Source organism: Centropristis striata, chromosome 1 (genome assembly GCF_030273125.1).
Source record: "Centropristis striata isolate RG_2023a ecotype Rhode Island chromosome 1, C.striata_1.0, whole genome shotgun sequence".
In the NCBI taxonomy this organism is placed as follows: Eukaryota; Metazoa; Chordata; class Actinopteri; order Perciformes; family Serranidae; genus Centropristis; species Centropristis striata.
In genome coordinates this window covers 8,811,384-8,831,355 of record NC_081517.1, presented here as the reverse complement: position 1 = coordinate 8,831,355, position 19,972 = coordinate 8,811,384, and the positions used below count along the sequence as shown (strand labels likewise).

General features: G+C 39.4%; 1 protein-coding gene across 6 annotated transcripts in view; it reads right to left on the bottom strand.

Moving 5' to 3' along the window:
• Positions 1–19,972, bottom strand: part of rims1b (regulating synaptic membrane exocytosis 1b) — a 99,272-nt gene that overhangs the window by 65,111 nt on the left and 14,189 nt on the right. For 5 of the 6 annotated variants that reach the window (XM_059329615.1, XM_059329624.1, XM_059329632.1 and 2 more), the window contains exon 2: positions 6,946–7,159. In XM_059329615.1, coding sequence (XP_059185598.1) covers positions 6,946–7,159 — 214 coding nt within the window. Of the gene's footprint in view, positions 1–769; positions 791–1,272; positions 1,285–6,945; positions 7,160–19,972 lie in introns of all 6 variants that reach the window. The other variant, XM_059329640.1, reaches the window with a different exon arrangement.

Genomic DNA, 19,972 nt, shown 5'->3' with positions numbered 1-19,972 from the left:
CATAAAGAACGTGAGTCAACTTTTCTCTTTTCTATTCTGACTTATTTGCTGCCTCATCCGGATGCACAAGCACAGTCAAACAATGAATCCTTTTTCTGAAAATTCAAGGGCTCAGCGACATCCCAAACTAAAATTCACTGTCATTCTCTTCTCCATTTCTGACTTTGACAGGGCTCAGCAGTAACAAAACTTTGGTAACATTTTGCAGCGACCAAGCATTACAGGGAAGTGGACAAAGTGGAACATATACCTGGGCCCCTCCCGTCTCCCCATGGCAAGGCTGGTCTGGTCTCAAACACACAGGCAGGGACAGCATGCACAGGCATAAGTGTGCAGTCATTATGCATTCGAATAAATGGTCTGTATAGAGTGCTTTCTTAAACGCATGCCATCTGAAACGCCAATATCCCATCCCCATTTTTGTCAAGGATTTGAACCAGTATCCACTGGCCCCCTTTAGCAGAGCCATGCCTACAGCCATAGGAAGAGGGGTCAGGATGGGTCAGAAGGGTCAGATGTCCTACAGTATATTATGGCTCATGCTCGCTCTGCCCGTTGATTTTCAGGGTCTGCATTCATTCTCAGAATTAGAGTACTGATGCAGGATCACCAGCCAGCTGCCCTGGGACTGCTGAACCATAATGATCTGTGAGGCTGATAGTGGGTCTGAATTCCTGTTCTGATACTGTGAATGAGCACAGACCCAAGTGTGAAGGGGAGACAATAGTAGTGACCCATGCAGCAAAATCCATCACCCAGCAAGCCTTACCCTGTCCTTCACTATGAGACACTTTGCAAGGGGAGGAGACAGACAACGGACACAGAGTTAGTCAGGGTTTACACTGGAGAGAAAATCCTCTCAGGACACCGTAGCTCTACCCCACACAGTACTGTAAATGCTCGAAAAAATCAAAGTTAACAAAAGCCATGACCTATCAGGGGCTCCCTCTGTTCAGTTAAGTCAGTAATCCATAAGTGGATTTGTACACACACTGGCTCTGTTCCAATCCGATAGCTTGCTCTCTTGCATCTGATATTGTTGGTTTTCAACCCTTTTTTCTTTCAGCTGGGAAATGAAAAGTGGCCAATGGCTAATATGGAAGAAAGTAAACTGAATTTAAAAAATATTCTGCATCACCTTTCCAAGATAGAGGTCAACATGCTGTAAACAGACAAGAGAGATCTTAGCTCCAGATTTGAACACAGCCAGCATTTTTACCTTCACAAACATCACATTCACAGCACAGAGAGAACACAAAAAAAGATGCTAACCACTTTGTCCTCCTTTGTGGCATGCAGTCCAGGTAGCAGTGAGCATTGGGAAAAGTGACGGTGGAAGTAAAGCCGAAGAGGAAAGGAGAGAAATAAAAGAACATAAAAAGATATAAGAAATAGAGGTGCAGAGAAGTTGTGAAATGGGATAGTGGACAGATTGTGGGAAAAGAGGGAAAAGAGCAAAGGAGAAAAAAGGGGAAAAGAGGACGTTGTGCAAACATTTGTTAATTACATTCTGCAGAATTGATACACATACTTCATATTCAGTGACAGAGTGTGAGGCGGTGGGGACAATAGTATGTGAATGTACGTGACCACTGACATGTTAGGCTGAGGCGACATGCATGACCCAGCTTGGCATGACCTTGGCGTGACTCATGACCTGTGACTACATCAGGATGTGTCACAGCTCCTCAGCATGAAGAGGACTAAAAGCAACATGGAGCACATTCTTCCACAACCTTTACTAAACCTCTGTCTAACACTGTGTCCAGGTCTTTTGTAATACTCACATGTTAAATATGTTTTCCCCGTGGCTTAAATGCTATAATTAAAGAGCTTTAGATGTTGGTGGAAGGGCTAAATAGAGATGTTTCTGAATAATCAGTAAGCTATAATATTTTATATTTTTTACTTCATTTTTAATGTTCATGATTGCTTTGAAGAAATGTAAATATAAAATGTGATGAATTAAAACATGACATTTTTTAATCCATCTTTAATAATAACAAAGTCTGTTCATTATAATGGTAATCAGGGGTTCCTTCGCTCCAAATGACAAACTTTTTCTTTTTACTTTTAGCACGTACTGCAGCTTCCCTTACAAAGTACATATTGTTGCATGCAGTATGTACAATTGGGGAAAAACTACTTCTCTTCAACTTTCACCCTCTGGCTTATATATTCTGCATAGAGGATTGTGAGTTAGAGGAACCAGAAAAGCATGTTGGCTTGCATACTGGCTTGTCGTAAGACATCCTGGTACTTTTTGCATTCTGCATCGGGACATACTCATTTTTTTTCTGCCGTAGTAAGTAGAACAGTAATGTGGGTATTGGGATGCACCCTTTGCGTTTGGATGTCATTTGCACAGCATGTTGCTGTGATGCCTTCTGCAGGGCAGAGAGCAGCACTACACAGCTCAGTCATTAGGAATTGATGAATTATTACAGTAAGCTGCTTAAAAACAAACAAGAGGTTTTTGCCTAATATTTATAGGAAACAACTCTACACAGCCCCTATCGTGTTATATTTATAGTGATTTGTAACATGTCAATTGTTTTTTTACAAAGGGTTCATTGGGTCGGTCAGTGTTTCTTGAAATGATGTTGAGAAATCATTTGAAAGCACATGGTTCCATATGGTCCCTTTGTGAACTGTAGTGGTAAGACTTCATGTAAAAGTTAGATTAAATATCATGAATTCGTGAATGGCTTAATCCATGAAAAAGCATGAATTATTTCATGTAGTACTCCACAAACTATCATTGATGCACAATAGTAACTCATGCATGATTTATTGCAAGAATAATACATGCATTAATGCAACAGCTACGGTATGTCAATCATCATGATTTCTGAGTTATTAATGTTGTTCATGTCTTCCTTACATGTAAGTCTGCAGTTAAAGGGACATGCTTAGAAACCGTATTCTGTTGAATTTCAAGTGTTGTAATTATGATTAACTGAGCACTACTTTTGTATGACTTCATCTTATATAATGACTCACACACACTTTAGTTGTTGCATTAAATGAACTTATTATTTCTGCATTAACCCATGCATAACATACTATTCATTCGTGTGCATTCCTGACAGATCATGAAGTACATTCATTAATTCAGGCATTAAATCATTCATGAATTCATGATAAATCATGTTCTGCTCCCATAAAGTGTTACCATTGTAATTGTTGTGCACAAATTAACATCAACATGAGGTGACACAACGCTGAATGCTGAGCTTTATCATTATTTTTTTCACATTGTTTCTAAACAAGCTCAAATCTAACTGATATATGTTTAATTTGCTTGTAAAAGCTTTTGTAGTTCAGACTTTTCTCTTTACCATCCATACAACACATGGATACAGTATTAGAAGTAAGCTGGTGTATGTCTGTAAATATTTTTGCACTATATTTTCACACTGTTGTCTTTTCAAAGGCAAAGTGCTAACTAGAGAAAACACAGTGTGCTGCTGATGTGGGATAAATGAGCACACTGTAGGCAGGACAAGGTTTTTATGTAATAAAACAAAGCTCACACTTTCCTAACCCTGTTATTTTGCTTGGCCGGCCCGGATGACCCGGGACAGAGGCGAGCACCGCCAAGACCAAAAGAGCTTTAGAGCTACACATCCCTCCCACACATTCTACACACACACGCTCTCAACAAAAGTACACACAGAAAGGAAATGCCTGACTGTCTTGTGTTCTCTTGTAAGAATTCATGAATTAAATTGCTCAGTGAGTGTAGAAAGTAAGGTCTGTTTTAGATGAGTGATGCTATAAATGATCAGTATTATCTTAAAGAAATTAAATCCATATTAAAACCCTCATTACATTCTTCAAATAAATCCTTGTTTTATTTATAGATTGCAATTTACATCATCAAGGATGATGTAAATTGCAATCTATAAATAAATAAATAAATCTATAAATAAATTTCTCATTTCTGTATTTCCATGTAACAGCCTGTCTGCTGTGAAAATAATATTAATGGCTTTACCAACAGGGATACTATCTTTATCCCCTGTTCTCACTGGTCTTTGAGTTCTACATACGTGTGGTGCCAGTGTGAGTTCAAGCCCAGCTGGGCTAGGCGGATCCTGAACAGATTGGGGACCAGCAGGCCAAGGATGGAGGGCCTATAGTCAGGTAAGATACCCAGGAGGAGGTCCTCTCTCTTGGGTTGGAGCCCACAAAATGCTTGGATGGAAGAGGGCCGGCTCTTAAAATAGTGCAAACATGTTTATGGATGGATGCCACACTGAATTTGGTGATATGGTGCCGGCATTTGTTTTATAACACTGTGAGCTCTAGAGCCTGTGGCTTACAGGTGGCACTGCTCAGTGTCTGCAGTGCATTGTGGGTAAGAGAGCAAGGTATAATATGTCATATTTAAGGATTATATTGTCTTAAAACAATAAGACCTATGCTATATATTTTGTTGAGTTGTGTACTTACATTATCCCAAATGTTCAATTTTGTTCAAGGTCTGTTACTTTTGGGCACCTGTCAGCAATGTTATATCCAGGGAAACACCAGATGATACAACAGAGAAAATAAATAAATCACACAATGTGACAGAATTATACTCAGCAACAGGAATTCTTCTTTTTCTGCCACACAGCATATTTTTTTCATTAACTGCATGCTACATGGTGGTGCACATGGATGAAGCTCAGCTTGGAGAGGTATTTATTCCTGTTTGTGTTGTTTTTTTAAGTATTGCTTGTTATGGACTGTAAAGTTGAAGCATACTTAGTCAGCAACTGCCATGAGCTTATCGGCACTAAATGCAATCATCTTTGATTTGTAGTAAGTAAGTAGAAGTAGAAGTAGAAGCAGGGAAGGCGAGTGGGGCATCAAGCTAAGCTAAAGGCGACATGACACATTAGCACTCCTAGCCATCCTTCTCCCAAAACCATACAATTTTTTTCAACAAAATGTACGAGCTAAGACTAACAGTAACATTGCAGCAAAGCACAAAGAACTGTTGCATCCAGATTCTGATCAAACAAGGCTTCTTCTCTACATACCCCCTATATCTGAGAAACAGGAACACTGAATTGGATTCTGATAGATAATCCTTGTTAACCAATCATTAACCCTTGACAACATTAACCCTGCAGCTGCCCTTACAAATTATGTACTGTTACATGCAGTATACATACAACTTTGACATACTTGTTTCACTTACTTCTATCATAACATGGCGCCTTGAACTTTTGACCCTTTGGCCAGAAAAGTATGCTTGCTTTATACTGCAAAACGCCATGTGGTAGGACATCCTGGTATGGCATACTGCATTTGACATACTAAATAGGATACTCATTTATCACTCAAATGTAGAAACCAGCGTAGAAACCATCTTACGACAGGGTTCATGTGTGATTCATGAAACGTTCGTATCTCACCAATCACATCGTTAGAACGAGCATTATTAAATGTGTAAACAATAGTCAGTTTAATATCACAGTCTAATATATACTGGCCCCTCGAGTTTACAACATGGAAAGTTGCAATAGAAGATACATTTCTGGGGTGTCCCGGTGGCTCACACTGGTAGAGTGCTTGCCATGTAGGCTGAGGCCTTGCTGCGGCGGAGCCGGGTTCGAATACGGCCTGAGCTCCCTTTGCCGCATGTCTTCCCCTCTGTCACCCCCTTTCACTCTGTCACTGTCAATAAAGCATAAAAATGCCTAAAAAAAAATAATAAAGAAGATAAATTTCTCAGAGGCTGAAATTGAAACTCTGACGTCCCAGGTGCAACAGAACAAACTGGCAGCCTAAACAGCTAAAAAGCGGCATCAAAGGGAGACGAAAAAATGCAGTGTGGAAGGAAATCCGAGCTGCAGTCAGCAGGGTAGCAGTGGAGACTCAACTCCCGGTGAGGTTGGAATATTTCATTTATACATCTACAATATGTACAGCCTAATAGCCTATATAATATGCTAATAATATTATGATGATGGAGAGATATCAATATGATTAGAATATTAATATAAAAACTTCAGGGGCCACTGACTGCCCAGGAGAGGCTTGCACATACTTCCATGTCCACAGCCACGTCCCCAAGTCTCCACCTCTAGTTCAACTGTGAGGTCTAATTGTAATGTCCTGTGTTAATAGGATGGCTGATTTAACACACCAGTCCTCTTCAATATTCAGGCATTTGTCATGTAGACAAAAAATAGTGCAGTTAACACTAGCAATTTGCACTTAAAGCTCTCCAATATGCTCTGTTAAAAGGCACATATGGTTGAACATAGCCCTATGAGTTGTATGAGTTGTCATTCTTTATTTTGAAAATGTTTATTGAATGTTTACATTGTTTAACTGATATTATTAATCGGTCACAATTCTTATGGAAGGTAACAGTTTAACAGTTAATTATTTGTTTAGAACAAACTGATCAGAGCGATAGACAGCGAAGAAGAGTTGCAATAGTTATTTGAGAAGGTTTTTTTGGACATTTAGATACTTTTTGCTGTGATATCAGGGTACTGGTGGCATCCATTCTACAGCTGCCCTTCTTCACTTGTTACCCTCTTTGCCTCTCTTCTTCTCTCTTTGTTTGGGCGTGTTTAGGCTCTATCTATGTCCAACATGTTAGTGAGATGTCTGCAGTGGCGTCACAGGAGACAAGGGACAACACAGATGCAGTTACTGGTGTGTTTTCACATAAAAGTGAGCTAAGATGCTTCAATTTATAACCATTTCACAACACTACAGTCTCAGACTTGAAATGAGCCTTGAAGGGCCTATGACTGGTGCCAAGCCATTGTTCCAGCACACTTTGGTCTCACCAAAGTGTGACCAGGAAGCAACAAAGCAGACGGTAACAAACACAGAAGCAGAAGGACCAAGTGTACATCAGCTACAGCATGAATGAGGTGAGTGTGAGAGGGAGAAAGGGTAAGGGAGGAGGTCAAGGGGGAGGTTTCTCACATTGTTGGAGCGCAGAGAGACCCGCCCTCCACAGCGAGCGCAGAATTTGGTCTGGCAGTAGGAGCAGAGGTGGCCGCAGCCGTCTGCAAACTTGGTCTTGCGGCAGATACCGCAGGTGGGCGCGTCGTCCTTCTGCTGGGTCTGCTGACGCCGCGTATCTGCCCCGATGCGACGCACCTCCTGTTTGTAGCTCTCAAACTGCTGGTGCAGTGTTCTGAAAGGAGAGAGAAGTTGAAGATTGCCTATTAGTGGTACATCATTCACTCACAAACTTTTTGTACTCGATAAACTTTACCCTCTAGGGCTGTTCAGACAGACCTTCCTGCCTAAATATCCTCACATTCATAAAAACAAAAACAGAGAAGGCCTTGGTGGAATTTCTGAATAACTGAATAATTTTCAAATAAATAAATCCAAAGGAAACACAAGTGATGTTATGCACGCACATGTTTGAGAACAACATTTCAGTTCCAGCAAAATAACTGGCAATTAGAGCACCACTTGAAAGGTGCCTTTCAAAAAAGAAAATCATACACGCAATTAAATGAAACTTCAGCTCAGTTTTGCACTCTGTGGCTCACAGCCTTTACCCTCACTGCATCCCGGGATGCCAATGATGGAAATAACCCGAGTGTGAATTGCAAATCAGGCCATGTGAAAACACCCACAATGTTGTCTCAACAGAACTGTCAAAGGAATAGTGCATTAGCATAGCATGGCTCTCATGGAGGGGACCCAGACAGTACTTTAATTACCTCGCTGTGTGAGAGAGATAGAGAGGAAGGAGATGGCTTCATTCACAGCTTTGCAGCCAAATTGCCTATTTGTACAAGCAGACAAACTTTAGTTAAGTCTCTGGCTGCACTCTGGCTTTACAGTCATGTCTGCAAATTATTTGTCCAAAGAAATTCCTCAAGACAATGGAGTATACTGGCATTCACACTTTTTCACATTTACTGAGGTGAAAATGAGCAATTCATAAAGAGGAAGTTGTACAAGTGGAATACCCAGTGATTTACAGGACACTGAATGATTCCTGAACACTGATTAAGAGTTTAAGTGAGAACATCTGCAAGGTCCGAACATATAGGTTTTTTATTCAAATCTGACAAATATGGGGTTTTTGAGACCGATACCCATTTTACAGTGGAAGAATATAGCTGCAGCTGAGTTTTTGAGCCGGAATGAAAATCGGGAATGAAAATCTTGAAGATCTTTTCTATGTGGACTGTGCACTTTGTGCACAGCTTTGTTCAGTTATATCCAGTATCAGTCATTGCTGACTATTTAAATAAATAATAAATACAAATAAGTTAAATATCTAAACAGTACTGTAAGTGTAGTATCAGTCAACGGGTCACTATTAAAAAGTAAAACAATGAGTAAAAAATATATTAAATAGCTAAATAGACCCGTATGTTCAGTAGAAGTCAATTCTCAACTATTTAAATTAAGTATAAATAAATTGAAAAGTATCCTCATAAACATCAGTGTATATTCAGTATCAGTCAGTTGCTCAGTAAAGTCAAAAGACAAATAAATAAATAGACCTACATGTTCACTTTCAGTTAACTTATGACCATTTAATTAAAAAATGAAAATAAAAATAGCCATAAACATCAATGTATAAGCAGCATCAGTCGTGAATTGTTGACCATTCAAATAAACTGGAAAACATTTACATCAATACAAATAGATACCAATGTGTCAGTCAATAATTCTCTGTAAGTTAGTAAAATACAACAAAGACGGTCGTCACGCCCTCCAAGATCCCAAAGCAACATACACATTTGTTGTTTTTTGGCCACCTCAGTCCAAAAAAGCATAGGCAATAAATTTAGGTTCAACTTGATCACCTGGATGTATTGAAGGCAGACATGTCCTTGCGGCTGTGACGCTCAGCTGCTGGGTAGGAAACAGGTAGAAAACATAACACCTGATCTGTTGTCGCCTGCTTTTGGTGGTAGAAAAAATCCAACAGATAACAGTCTTCCACCATGACCAGGAAATGAGTTGACAGAAGCCAGTTGTACATTCCTCTTTACTAGTGACTTTCTAGCTGTCTCTGAATAGTGCTGGTGCAGACACAGCAGACTGTCACCATACAGAGCTGGAGCAGGGAGGAGACTGGCAGACATTTGGCCAATCAGCTGACACAGGTATGGTGATTTTGTGACGCGGAATTTTGAATGAAATGTGAAAAAATGAAATTGTGAGGAATATTTTCTGGAAAAATACACATTAATGCCAGGTTATAAAATTAAATCTCCTTTTTAAGACATTGCTGAATCACCTTTAGGCTGATATTTTGAGTATTATCATATTTTATATGCATTTTTCAATATTTGGTATGTAATGTTTAAGTTCAAATGCTGAAGTTTTGTAATGCCTGAAGGGGACTTTATAACTAGCAGTAGGGCTCAGCATCAAAGCATTTGTGCCATTTATAATGCAGAGCCAGGACACTTGAAAGCTAACGTTAACATAATGAAAATCATCATTTTATACCATTACACACATTCTGATCTCTTTATCATCACCCGTTTGTGCTGTGCTTGACTCAAGCAGAGAGGATGAAGCTTTGAGAAGAGACAAGAAACTCAAGAGCTCAAGAGAATTTGAAATGCATGTGCATGTTTTTACTCAGAAATGTTTCAAGTAGGCTTTGCATTAGCTCATAGTCATAAGCAATGATAAATGGACATTGGGGTTGACACAAACCTCAGCTAAACTGATCCAAAGATAATTCAAATGGAAAAAACAACATGACACGGCCACGGCAGCAACGTCATAACCATGACCTCTGACCCAGAGTAGCTATCTATCCTGCCAATGGGAGTCCAGGGGCTGAGCCAAGCCCAGGCACCATGGGAACAGCTGTCAGAAGCAGAGGGTACACAGCCGGTTGTCATGGTAACGTGATGGCATCAAGCACTGGGTGTCAGCGGGTGTCAGTGCACCAGCTGTTCCTGTTCTTAGAGCCACGGTTTCATTATTTCTCCCACTTCCACAGATTCAGCAGACATGCACTGTTAAAGCTGCAAGAGCTGACTTTTAATATCAAATCTAAATTAACCTAAATCATGAGTAGGGTCTCATCATCTTTGACTGAAAATATCTAGATATATATAGCTGGGTAAAATTCCAATGTCAGGTCTGGACAATTTCCTGTTCATTTGTGATAAAACATAAAATATTTTTTAGATGTTAACAAGTGAGCAGTGAAATCTGGACAACACAACATCAAATATTTTATATTATCTTCTCATATACCTATATATAATATATAATATAGATTATACAGCAACAATTCACTGAACATAGGAAGTTTATCTGTCACACGTGCACGCACTGACACCATCCAACATTTTTCACACCCTATAGACAATGTTGCAGTCCAGATTTATGCCCTCTGAGTCAGCACACAGTTCCCATATTCATCATCATTTCTACCAAAATGCATATAACACTACCTTTATGTTCAACTTAACCTTGACTCATAAGGATGAAAACGTAATCACTCAGTGAAGACACAGGAAAAGACGTCCTCTCAGGTAAGAGCATGCTCTCTGTGTTCACTCTACTGTGTGTTCATTGATTACAGGCCTGAGTCTGCTGCCTCCCCAGGGATCAGCCACCATGCCTGGGATCACAGGAGGTGGAGGAGCACTAAATTATTCCGGTGAGCAGAGAAACTCGTTCTTCAGTCGATTTTCACTCAAAAACAGCCTGAGAATATTTGCATTGCTAGTGACTTGCATAGAGAAATTCACTGCTAAAAAAAAGGTTAGTATTAATTTTGCTTTCTCCTTGAATCATGTTGTGCCATCTCTCCTGGGTGTACGTTAGAGTGTCCACAAACTAAGCATGAGAGAAGATCACCAGAGAACTGAATATACATATCTCAGTAACTGCCACCCTCTTGTAGCCACTGCATACAAGCCCTATAGCTCTATAGCCTTTAAGCCTGTTTTAACTCATTGTATTGGGTTCCCAGTCTGCAACTCAGCTATCACTGACTTCACATGGCAGCTATTTTCAAAAAAATATGATGAACCTACGATAAACCCTCTGTTCACAACCTGCCCAGCAGCAAACAACAGAAGGAATTCGTAAACTTGCTGTTGATCATTGTGGAATACTTAACAGCTAAAGAGCCAGAGGTGTGTGGAGACCAAAACAAAGCTAAAAGGTAGATGGAAAATTGGACTTTTAAGAACTAGGTAGACAGATGCTGCCTTCAAATGGGGTTGTGTGTAAAGAGCCCAGAGCTGATGCCATGGAAGTTAGTTTTTCAATAGATGATAAGTTAATAAATTGAAATTTTAGTTACGTTGGGTTTATGTTTTATTTTTCACAACATGTCTGAGGAAAATGTTGATATTCCCAACAGCCTCATCTTTTTTCCTCTGTCATTTTGCCTTTGCATTTCCTGCATTAGCCGGTGTTACCCATTCACCAGCTTGCTGAACTGTTATTAGGCTTGAGGAGTCTTTTGGTTTCCATATTGCAATTGCCTAGCAGCAGTGTTGTCTAACTGGGGTAATTTCCATAAAACACTTCCATTGTTTATCAAAATGGATGTTAGCTTGCTAAATTACTCCACTGTAGCAGTAACAGTTGGACTTACAGAGTTACATTTCAACTCCAATGCTTGCCTTCCTTTCATAGATACTTTTCAACACCTATATATCCTCCACATCCTCATGTGGCATCTTAAAAAAAAGAGACACTGTAGCTTCAAACTCCAACCTAAGCTAACCGCTAAGCTAACTGAGCTAAATAACCTACTAACTGGGCAACTCAAAGTACTATCTAAATCAATACAAAACCCTGTTTATTTCTGTATTACTGTTTGCTATAGACAGCTAAAAAGGCACAGCATGTGAGTAAAATAAAATTTGAGTTATCGAAGGTCTTAAGCCAAAGTTAGGCATACTCCTCCACCAGTTTTTACTGAACATGGGCCTACAAAATAAGATATCTGTTAGAGTACAGTACTCCTTACTAAAACTGGGTAGTAATTACTGATTGACACTACTGTAATGTGGTAATATCTCACACGGCCAGCATGTGGCTGTGGTAGACAGGGACCAGGGGGTCCAAGTGGTGTGAACTGGCTGATCTGTGGCTGTCTTCTCTCTCTAGGTCAACACCATGGGCCAGCAGGGACAGACAGAGAGCCAGATGTGGGTTAGCCCTATTTTGACCTTGTCAAAACAAGTGTGTAAATGAGCACACAAATGCATACACTCACACACAACTATAAACAATGACACAGTCAGAAAACCCACATATACACACGTATGGGTTTGTCTTCGCCTAGGGCCTCGTATACTCAGCTCAGCATGTCCAAGGACTCCCTGCCTCTTCCTCCCTCTCTCTCTCTGTCTCTTATTCTCTTTATCTCTCCCTCTTGTGTCTCCACTCTCTTCACCAGTTGTTGGTGTGGAGTTGTTAATTAGCACCACTAAGAATACATTGCCCAAGGATGGGGAGGGGAGAGGGGAAAGCTGTGTGTTGTGTATGTGTGTCGGGCAGTACTATTTCTGTCTCATCAGCTGATTCCTGGTGACGCCTTGCAGAAGACTCCTCCTCAGTCGGAGGAGACACGAGAAGAGGGAAACAAAGCAGCCTGTATGTTTCGGCCCTTGGCAAATGTCAGCGTGAAGTGCTGATGAACTGTTCTCAAAGAACTACCCCTTTGGTTACTGTCTCTTGGTTACTGTCTCTTGGTAACGACCCCATGTGTCATTTTTAGCTTGCAGCAGCCCTAAACACTACATATGTAAGAATGAGGGACACCAAGGCAGGAATGATGTTACAGAGTGTAAAAACAAAAGATGAAGCTACAAAATGGAGTATAAAGAGTATTGTTGTGAGTAATGTCGCATGTGAAACCAAAAGTCAACATTGTTATTTCAGGTTACTAACTTAACTGCCATGCATAGCTACATCATGCCACTGTGGAGCTTTACATCACCTACATAACTGTCTCAATGTCCATTTATGTTACTTTTTTTAACAATCTTTTGCTATGTCTAATCATGTACTTATTCTATTCTCCTAAACTTAAGTGTAGTTTTGTTTCCTAAACCTAACCAAACTGCAACAACTTCACAATGTTAACATTGTCTTAAAAACAGTGACTTTTACATTTATGAAGACATGTTAGCTTTACTGGCGCTCCCCACTGGGAGCGAGACATTAGCAGCACATATACGTTCTATTTTACAATCCCCACTGGACGCGATTAATGAAGTGTTTTCTGCATAGAAAGCTGTGTTTATTGATCAATCAGGGCTCCCGATGTGTCTGTGAGCTCCGCTGTGCAGCAACTCGCTGTCTATCAGCAGGAGCCCAGTGGACAGCGGCTGGCTGAACTGCCTTCAGCAGGCTGACTGACAGCAGAAATGTATTGAAATTACTGTACTGTAATTACTTATTTACTTAATAGTTTTCATGTTGGAAAGAAATCAACAATGTTTATATTGATTGATTTTATTTCTCCGCCCACTGTAGCAAGTGAAGGGAATCTGCATGTAGTGAAACAGCAACTCAAACAGGCCCGGAGTGTTAATCAATAAGAACGTTAATAAATTCGAAACACATATACAGCAGGATACTTGTGTGATTTAAACAGCTGTATATGCAAAAAACGCTTCACTAAGCACGACTTAAATAGACTTGATGCATAACAAAAAACACAGGTGGGTCTCTGTGAGATGCACGTCTCATGCTTCCAGTGGGGATTGACACATTGATTAGAATGTAATCCAATTTAATCTGTAAAATGCGCGAGTGACACATGTTAAAAAAAACGTTTCTAAAACATGTCCAGATTGGCAGTTGCACCATCTGTAGGAGTGCTACTTTTGAAATTGCACCTGTGGGTGGTGTTAGAGGGTAGGAACAAATGGCCGATGTGGGCATATGATTTGGTGGACCTGTTGCAGACTGAACGATGCTCATGCACTGTTTTATGTGATGCTGAAAAAAATCATTGTATGAAGTTAACTAGTTAACGAATGACTTTAGCAAATTTAACACAATTTAACACATAACTGACGTGTAAACCACTATACAGTAGTGTTCAAAATAATAGCAGTCCAATGTGACTAACCAGATTAATTCAGGTTTTTAGTATATTTTTTATTGCTACATGGCAAACAAGGTACCAGTAGGTGCAGTAGATTCTCAGAAAACCAACAAGACCCAGCATTCGTGATATGCACGCTCTTAAGGCTGTGCAATTGGGCAATTAGTTGAAAGGGGTGTGTTAAAAAAAATAGCAGTGTGGCATTCAATCAGTGAGGTCATCAGTTTTGTGAAAAAACAGGTGTGAATCAGGTGGCCTCTATTTAAGGATGAAGCCAGCACTTGTTGAACATGCATTTCTCTTTGAAAGCCTGAGGAAAATGGGTCGTTCAAGACATTGTTCAGAAGAACAGCGTACTTTGACTAAAAAGTTGATTGGAGAGGGGAAAACTTATAAAGAGGTGCAAACAATTATAGGCTGTTCAGCTAAAATGATCTCCAATGCTTTAAAATGGAGAGCAAAACCAGAGACACGTGGCAGAAAACGGAAGACAACCATCAACATGGATGGAAGAATAAGCAGAATGGCAAAGGCTCAGCCAATGATCAGCTCCAGGATGATCAAAGACAGTCTGGAGTTACCCGTTAGTGCTGTGACAGTTAGTGTCTGTGTGAAGCTAATCTATTTACAAGAATCCCCTGAAAAGTCCCTCTGCTAAAAAAAAAGGCATGTGCAGAAGAGGTTACAATTTGCCAAAGAACACATCAACTGGCCTGAAGAGAAACGGAGGAACATTTTGTGGACTGATGAGAGTAAAATTGTTCTTTTTGGGTCCAAGGGCCACAGACAGTTTGTGAGACGAGCCCCAAACTCTGAATTCAAGCCACAGTACACAGTGAAGACAGTGAAGCATCATGATATGGGCATGTTTCTCTACTATGGTGTTGGGCCTATTTATCACATACCAGGGATCATGGATCAGTTTGCATATGTCAAAATACTTGAAGAGGTCATGTTGCCTTATGCTGAAGAGGACATGCCCTTGAAATAGGTGTTTCAACAAGACAATGACCCCAAACACACTAGTAAACCAGAAAAATCTTTGTTCCAAACCAACAACATTGATGTTATGGAGTGGACCTTAATCCAGATGAGAACTTGTGGGGTGACATCAAAAATGCTGTTTCTGAAGCAAAACCAAGAAATGTAAATGAATTGTGGAATGTTGTAAAAGAATCTTGGAGTGGAATAACAGCTGAAAGGTGCCACAAGTTGGTTGACTCCATGCCACACAGATGTGAAGCAGTAATAAAAAACTGTGGTCATACAACTAAATATTGCTTTAGTGATTCACAGGATTGCTAAATCCTTTTAACACACCCCTTTCAACTAATTGCCCGATTGCACAGCCTTAAGAGTGTGCATATCACAAATGCTGGGTCTTGTTGGTTTTCTGAGATTCTGCTGCACCTACTGGTAAATTGTTTGCCATGTAGCAATAAAAAATATACTAAAAACCTGGATTATTCTGGTTAGTCACATTGGACTGCTATTATTTTGAACACTACTGTATGTCTAAACTATGATATAATAGCACCTCCACTGGTGAGGAGAAATCCAAAGCTTGACAGACCTACAGCACATAGTTAAGGTTTCTATGCTATGATTCAGAGGAAAGGTTTAGCAAAAAGTCATTGGACACCAATGGTTGTAACAACACAAACTGGCATTTTTCAGAGGTTTGAAGCTTTTATTTAAAAGAACAAAACAAACATGATGGATCAACAGTACAACACCTCATGACAGTGTTAAGGAAAAATATCTCTGCATCTGATGGCGCTAGAGACCGGAAAGACAACAGACATGTTGATACACGCTGTGAGGAGGCAGGGAAAGGAGGAGTCGGGGTGGAGGCGGAGTGATCAGAAGAGGTAAAGGAAAAGGGAGCAGTCGCACACAGGGAGAAGACACAGCAGGGTGAAAAAAAGGAAACAGGAAGACAGGAAGAACAGGTGAGGAGTGATGTATACACAATCCCAGAAGACTTTCCATCTCAGAAAGAAACAGATAGACAAACTGCTGTCTGCAGGGAGGAAGAGGAGGAGATGGAAGGAGAACAAGCAGGAGAAAAGCAAAGGATGAACAAAGAGAGCCAAGACGGAAACAAGCGTGGGCCTGAGAACAGCAGAGGAGAGAAGCCGATGCATCCGGAGCCACTCTATAAATAACACTTGAGAAGAGGAGTGGATGATGGAAAGAGGATGGAGACAGGATGATGGGAAGAGGAATGTGAAGAAGAGGAGGAGGACAGAAATGAAAAAGAATAGATAGATCCGCTCAGGAACCATTTATGAAAGCAGGAGCAATTAGTATTGTATTAGAAAATATAGTTAGGTGAGAAGAAAATGTGAACATTCCTGCGGGAGCGTGATGTGTGAAAGTGATGAAAATTAGAAGGAGGCAGGAAGAGAAAAGAGGAGAGCAACAGATGGGTGCTTAAGCAAATGCAAACATCTTCTTTGTTTTTCTGTTTGCCTGCCATGATGTTATCCATGACGACTTTTACACATTTGGCTACCTGCACTGTCAAAAGGCTATAAAACTGTACTAACGTCATAATGCTAGCAGAAATAAAGCACACAGATGGCCGGTGTGTATCTATCTGTAGGGCAGCAATTTCTCAAACAATCTGGTCAATCCTCCCTGGCTTGATAGGGTTTGATTCCCAGCTGTCATTCTTTCCAGGATCCAATGTTACAGCCACATCTGACTGCTGTAGTCACATAAACCTGCTGGTTTAGTACACAGCTTTAGGGGAACAATGTTCAGATGAAATCTAACCTGCTATGTTCTCTATCATTGGTAACACTTTACAATAACCAACTAAATAATTTTTATAGATGGTTTATAAACCAATTATTAACCATTTACAAAGTGCTTTACATATTTAATTGTTAAATGTTTTCAACCAATTTTTTTTCTTTTTTTTTCATATATATCTTTATTGGGTTGTCAGGACATAATACATATTCAATCAGCAAAGGTACAATTCACCCATTTTTCCCCCTTTTAGAACAACCCCCCGCCCCCCAACCAATTTCAACCAATTTCTTAAAGGTATGTGAATCATTTCAAAATCATTAACATTCTTAATATGGAGTTAAAAATATTAAAATGGGTGCAACTAAAACCATTTATAAACAATTAATTATAATTTAATTGTTTGTTAATGGTAAAGTAACTATAAACTTACATTAATAGACATGTTTATAAACGAATATACATCTATTTGCCATTTATACATGATTAAGTTAGTTTAACATTAATAAATTATGTATTTACCATTCTAATGGTCTATAAACAGTTTATAAATGATGATTAAACATTAATAAACTATCTGTTTACCGTTTATAAATGATGGTTATTGTAAAGTGTTACCCTATCATTTATTGTTTAGATAATCTGGATTTAAATATGTCCAGAAGTTTAGACTTCATGAAGTTTAGGGAGAAAAGTAACCTTTTTACCTCTATACCAGTCTCTTATTTCACTGGACTCTAGTTAGTGTTTTAGACTATTGGGCCATCAGATCCATATATCTATGCATCAGACCAATGGGATGCTGGTACAATATGTTGTTATAAAACTGGGTCACTGCTAAAAAAACATGGAAAAGTTCTGATAGCACATTGTAATTGTATTAGACTATCATCTAGAGTCATGTTTAAAAAAACGCTTGTTGACTCTGCTCCTCCATATTCCTCCAGGCCATTGTTTTCCCAATTTGGAACAACATAAAACAGTACATTTGTAAAGCAACAAGATCTCCAACCTAAATTTCAGAATTGCTTGTCTGTCAATACTGCTCAAAATGACCCATATGAGTGTTTTGCTTGTATAGATGGCCGAATTTGTTTGAATTTACGCTATAAAGCCACTGTAGGTTTAGGGGGAAAAAAAAATCCTGGTTAGACATTATAAAAGATAGTTTAAAAAGCAAATAAATGTACGAAAATTCAGGAAATTAAGTAGTTACGACAGGAAGTGACATAATTACCTTAAAACATGATGCATAGCTACTACTACTACAGCCGCTAGAGGGTGGGGGGACGACAGTCTCAAATGTGAACCTGGGTCGTATTTTGCTGCTTGTACAAACAACCTATGGGGTTGTTTTTAAGGGCAGGACGGTCTCTGACAATAGTAAGAATTACCTGCTAAACAACAGCATGTTATAATTGTCATTGTGAGCATGTTGGTATGCTGACATCAGTATTTGACCTAAAATAAATACTATGCAGGGCTACATGGTGTAGTGTAGTGGTTAGCACTATTTCCTCACAGCAAGAAGGTCGCCAGTTCAAATCCTGCCTGCAGCTTTTCTGTGTATAGATAGATAGATAGATAGATAGATAGATAGATAGATAGATAGATAGATAGATAGATAGATAGATAGATAGATAGATAGATAGATAGATAGATAGATAGATAGATAGATAGATAGATAGATAGATAGATTACTTTATTCATCACCGAAGGGAAATTCGGTTGTCACAGCAGTCCGGTATTCAAGTACAATAAAATACAATAGAATAAGATACTGAGGTAGCATAAATAAAAACAATAGAAAAAAACAGAATAGAACAAGGACACAAGTTAAAAAAAGAACATCAGTTGGTAGGATGGTTGGCAAAATGATGGTAATGATACTGATGATATGATGGCAACAATGCTATGGTGACTAGACGGTATATAATTTTAATAATAGTACAGTATATAGTATATAATATGTAATAATAAATAAATAGTAACAATATAAAATAAAATAAAAAAATATAAATAATTAAAATAATAATAAGTGTAGTTTGCATGTTCTCTCTGGGTCCTCTGTTTTCCTCTCACAGTCCAAAAACATGCAGCTTAGTTTAATTGGTGCCCCTCAATTGCCCGTAGGGGTGAATGAGAGCATGATTGGTTGTCTGTCTCTATGTGTCAGCCCTGTGATAGTCTGGCGACCTGTCCTGCGACCCAGCCTCTCGCCCAATGTCAGCTGTGATTGGCTCCAGCCCCCTGACCAGAGTTCAGATAAGCGGTTAAGGATAATGGATCATACTATTCATATTTTGATGGAATTCAGTAAGACATATTTGATATTGTTACAAGGGGGGATCTCGCCGCACTGAAGAGAAAGTTAATTGTGTAATTGTGTCCTTTAGCTTGGTAGCTTAAGCATGTCTTCAGCCTACAGTATCAGACTAAACAGCCCCTCCCATAGCCAGTGCTTAGATGTTGATAACTCTTTTTATTGATGTTGTGAGTGTTTTACCGTATTTATGGAGCAGAGTGCTTTTTTGGCTCTGCATGTGTCTATCACTCTGTCTCTCTCCTCCTCATAAATGTATTTTTCTTTCTTTTCCGTTTGTATCCCTCCAACTCTTCCTTCATTTCCTTGATATCATTCCTCCCATACGTCATTCATATCTTATATCTTTAATACGGCACATTCCAACCTGTCAAAGCAAAGCAACTGATGACAATGTCTTCTTCTGCTGTTTCTTTCTCTCTTAAACACTTAGACATACATACACCAGCCTCTGACCTCACACACAGCCTGCTGGGTGACGTATAAGCCATGAATCTACTTGGCGGAGTAGTTGTGGAGTAATTATGGGCGACCTCTAATCCCCTCACTCTACCTCAGCAGCCTCGCGGGTAGCCCACTACTCCTTGTGGTCACACAAAAATGAGTGACCACAAGAAGCACAGAAAATGAGCAGAGAAACAAGCCAATCAGTCAACAAAAATCCATTAAAAACAATATTGAGGATTAGAAGAGGAAAAAAATATAGAAACACTGGGTCCCGACCAATATGGGATTTTTTTTAATTGACACTATTTACTATTTCCCAATAGTAGCTGATGTAATGAATGACAATAGACCTTTTCTATATGAACTGTACAGATATGATATGACTATATTTTACATTA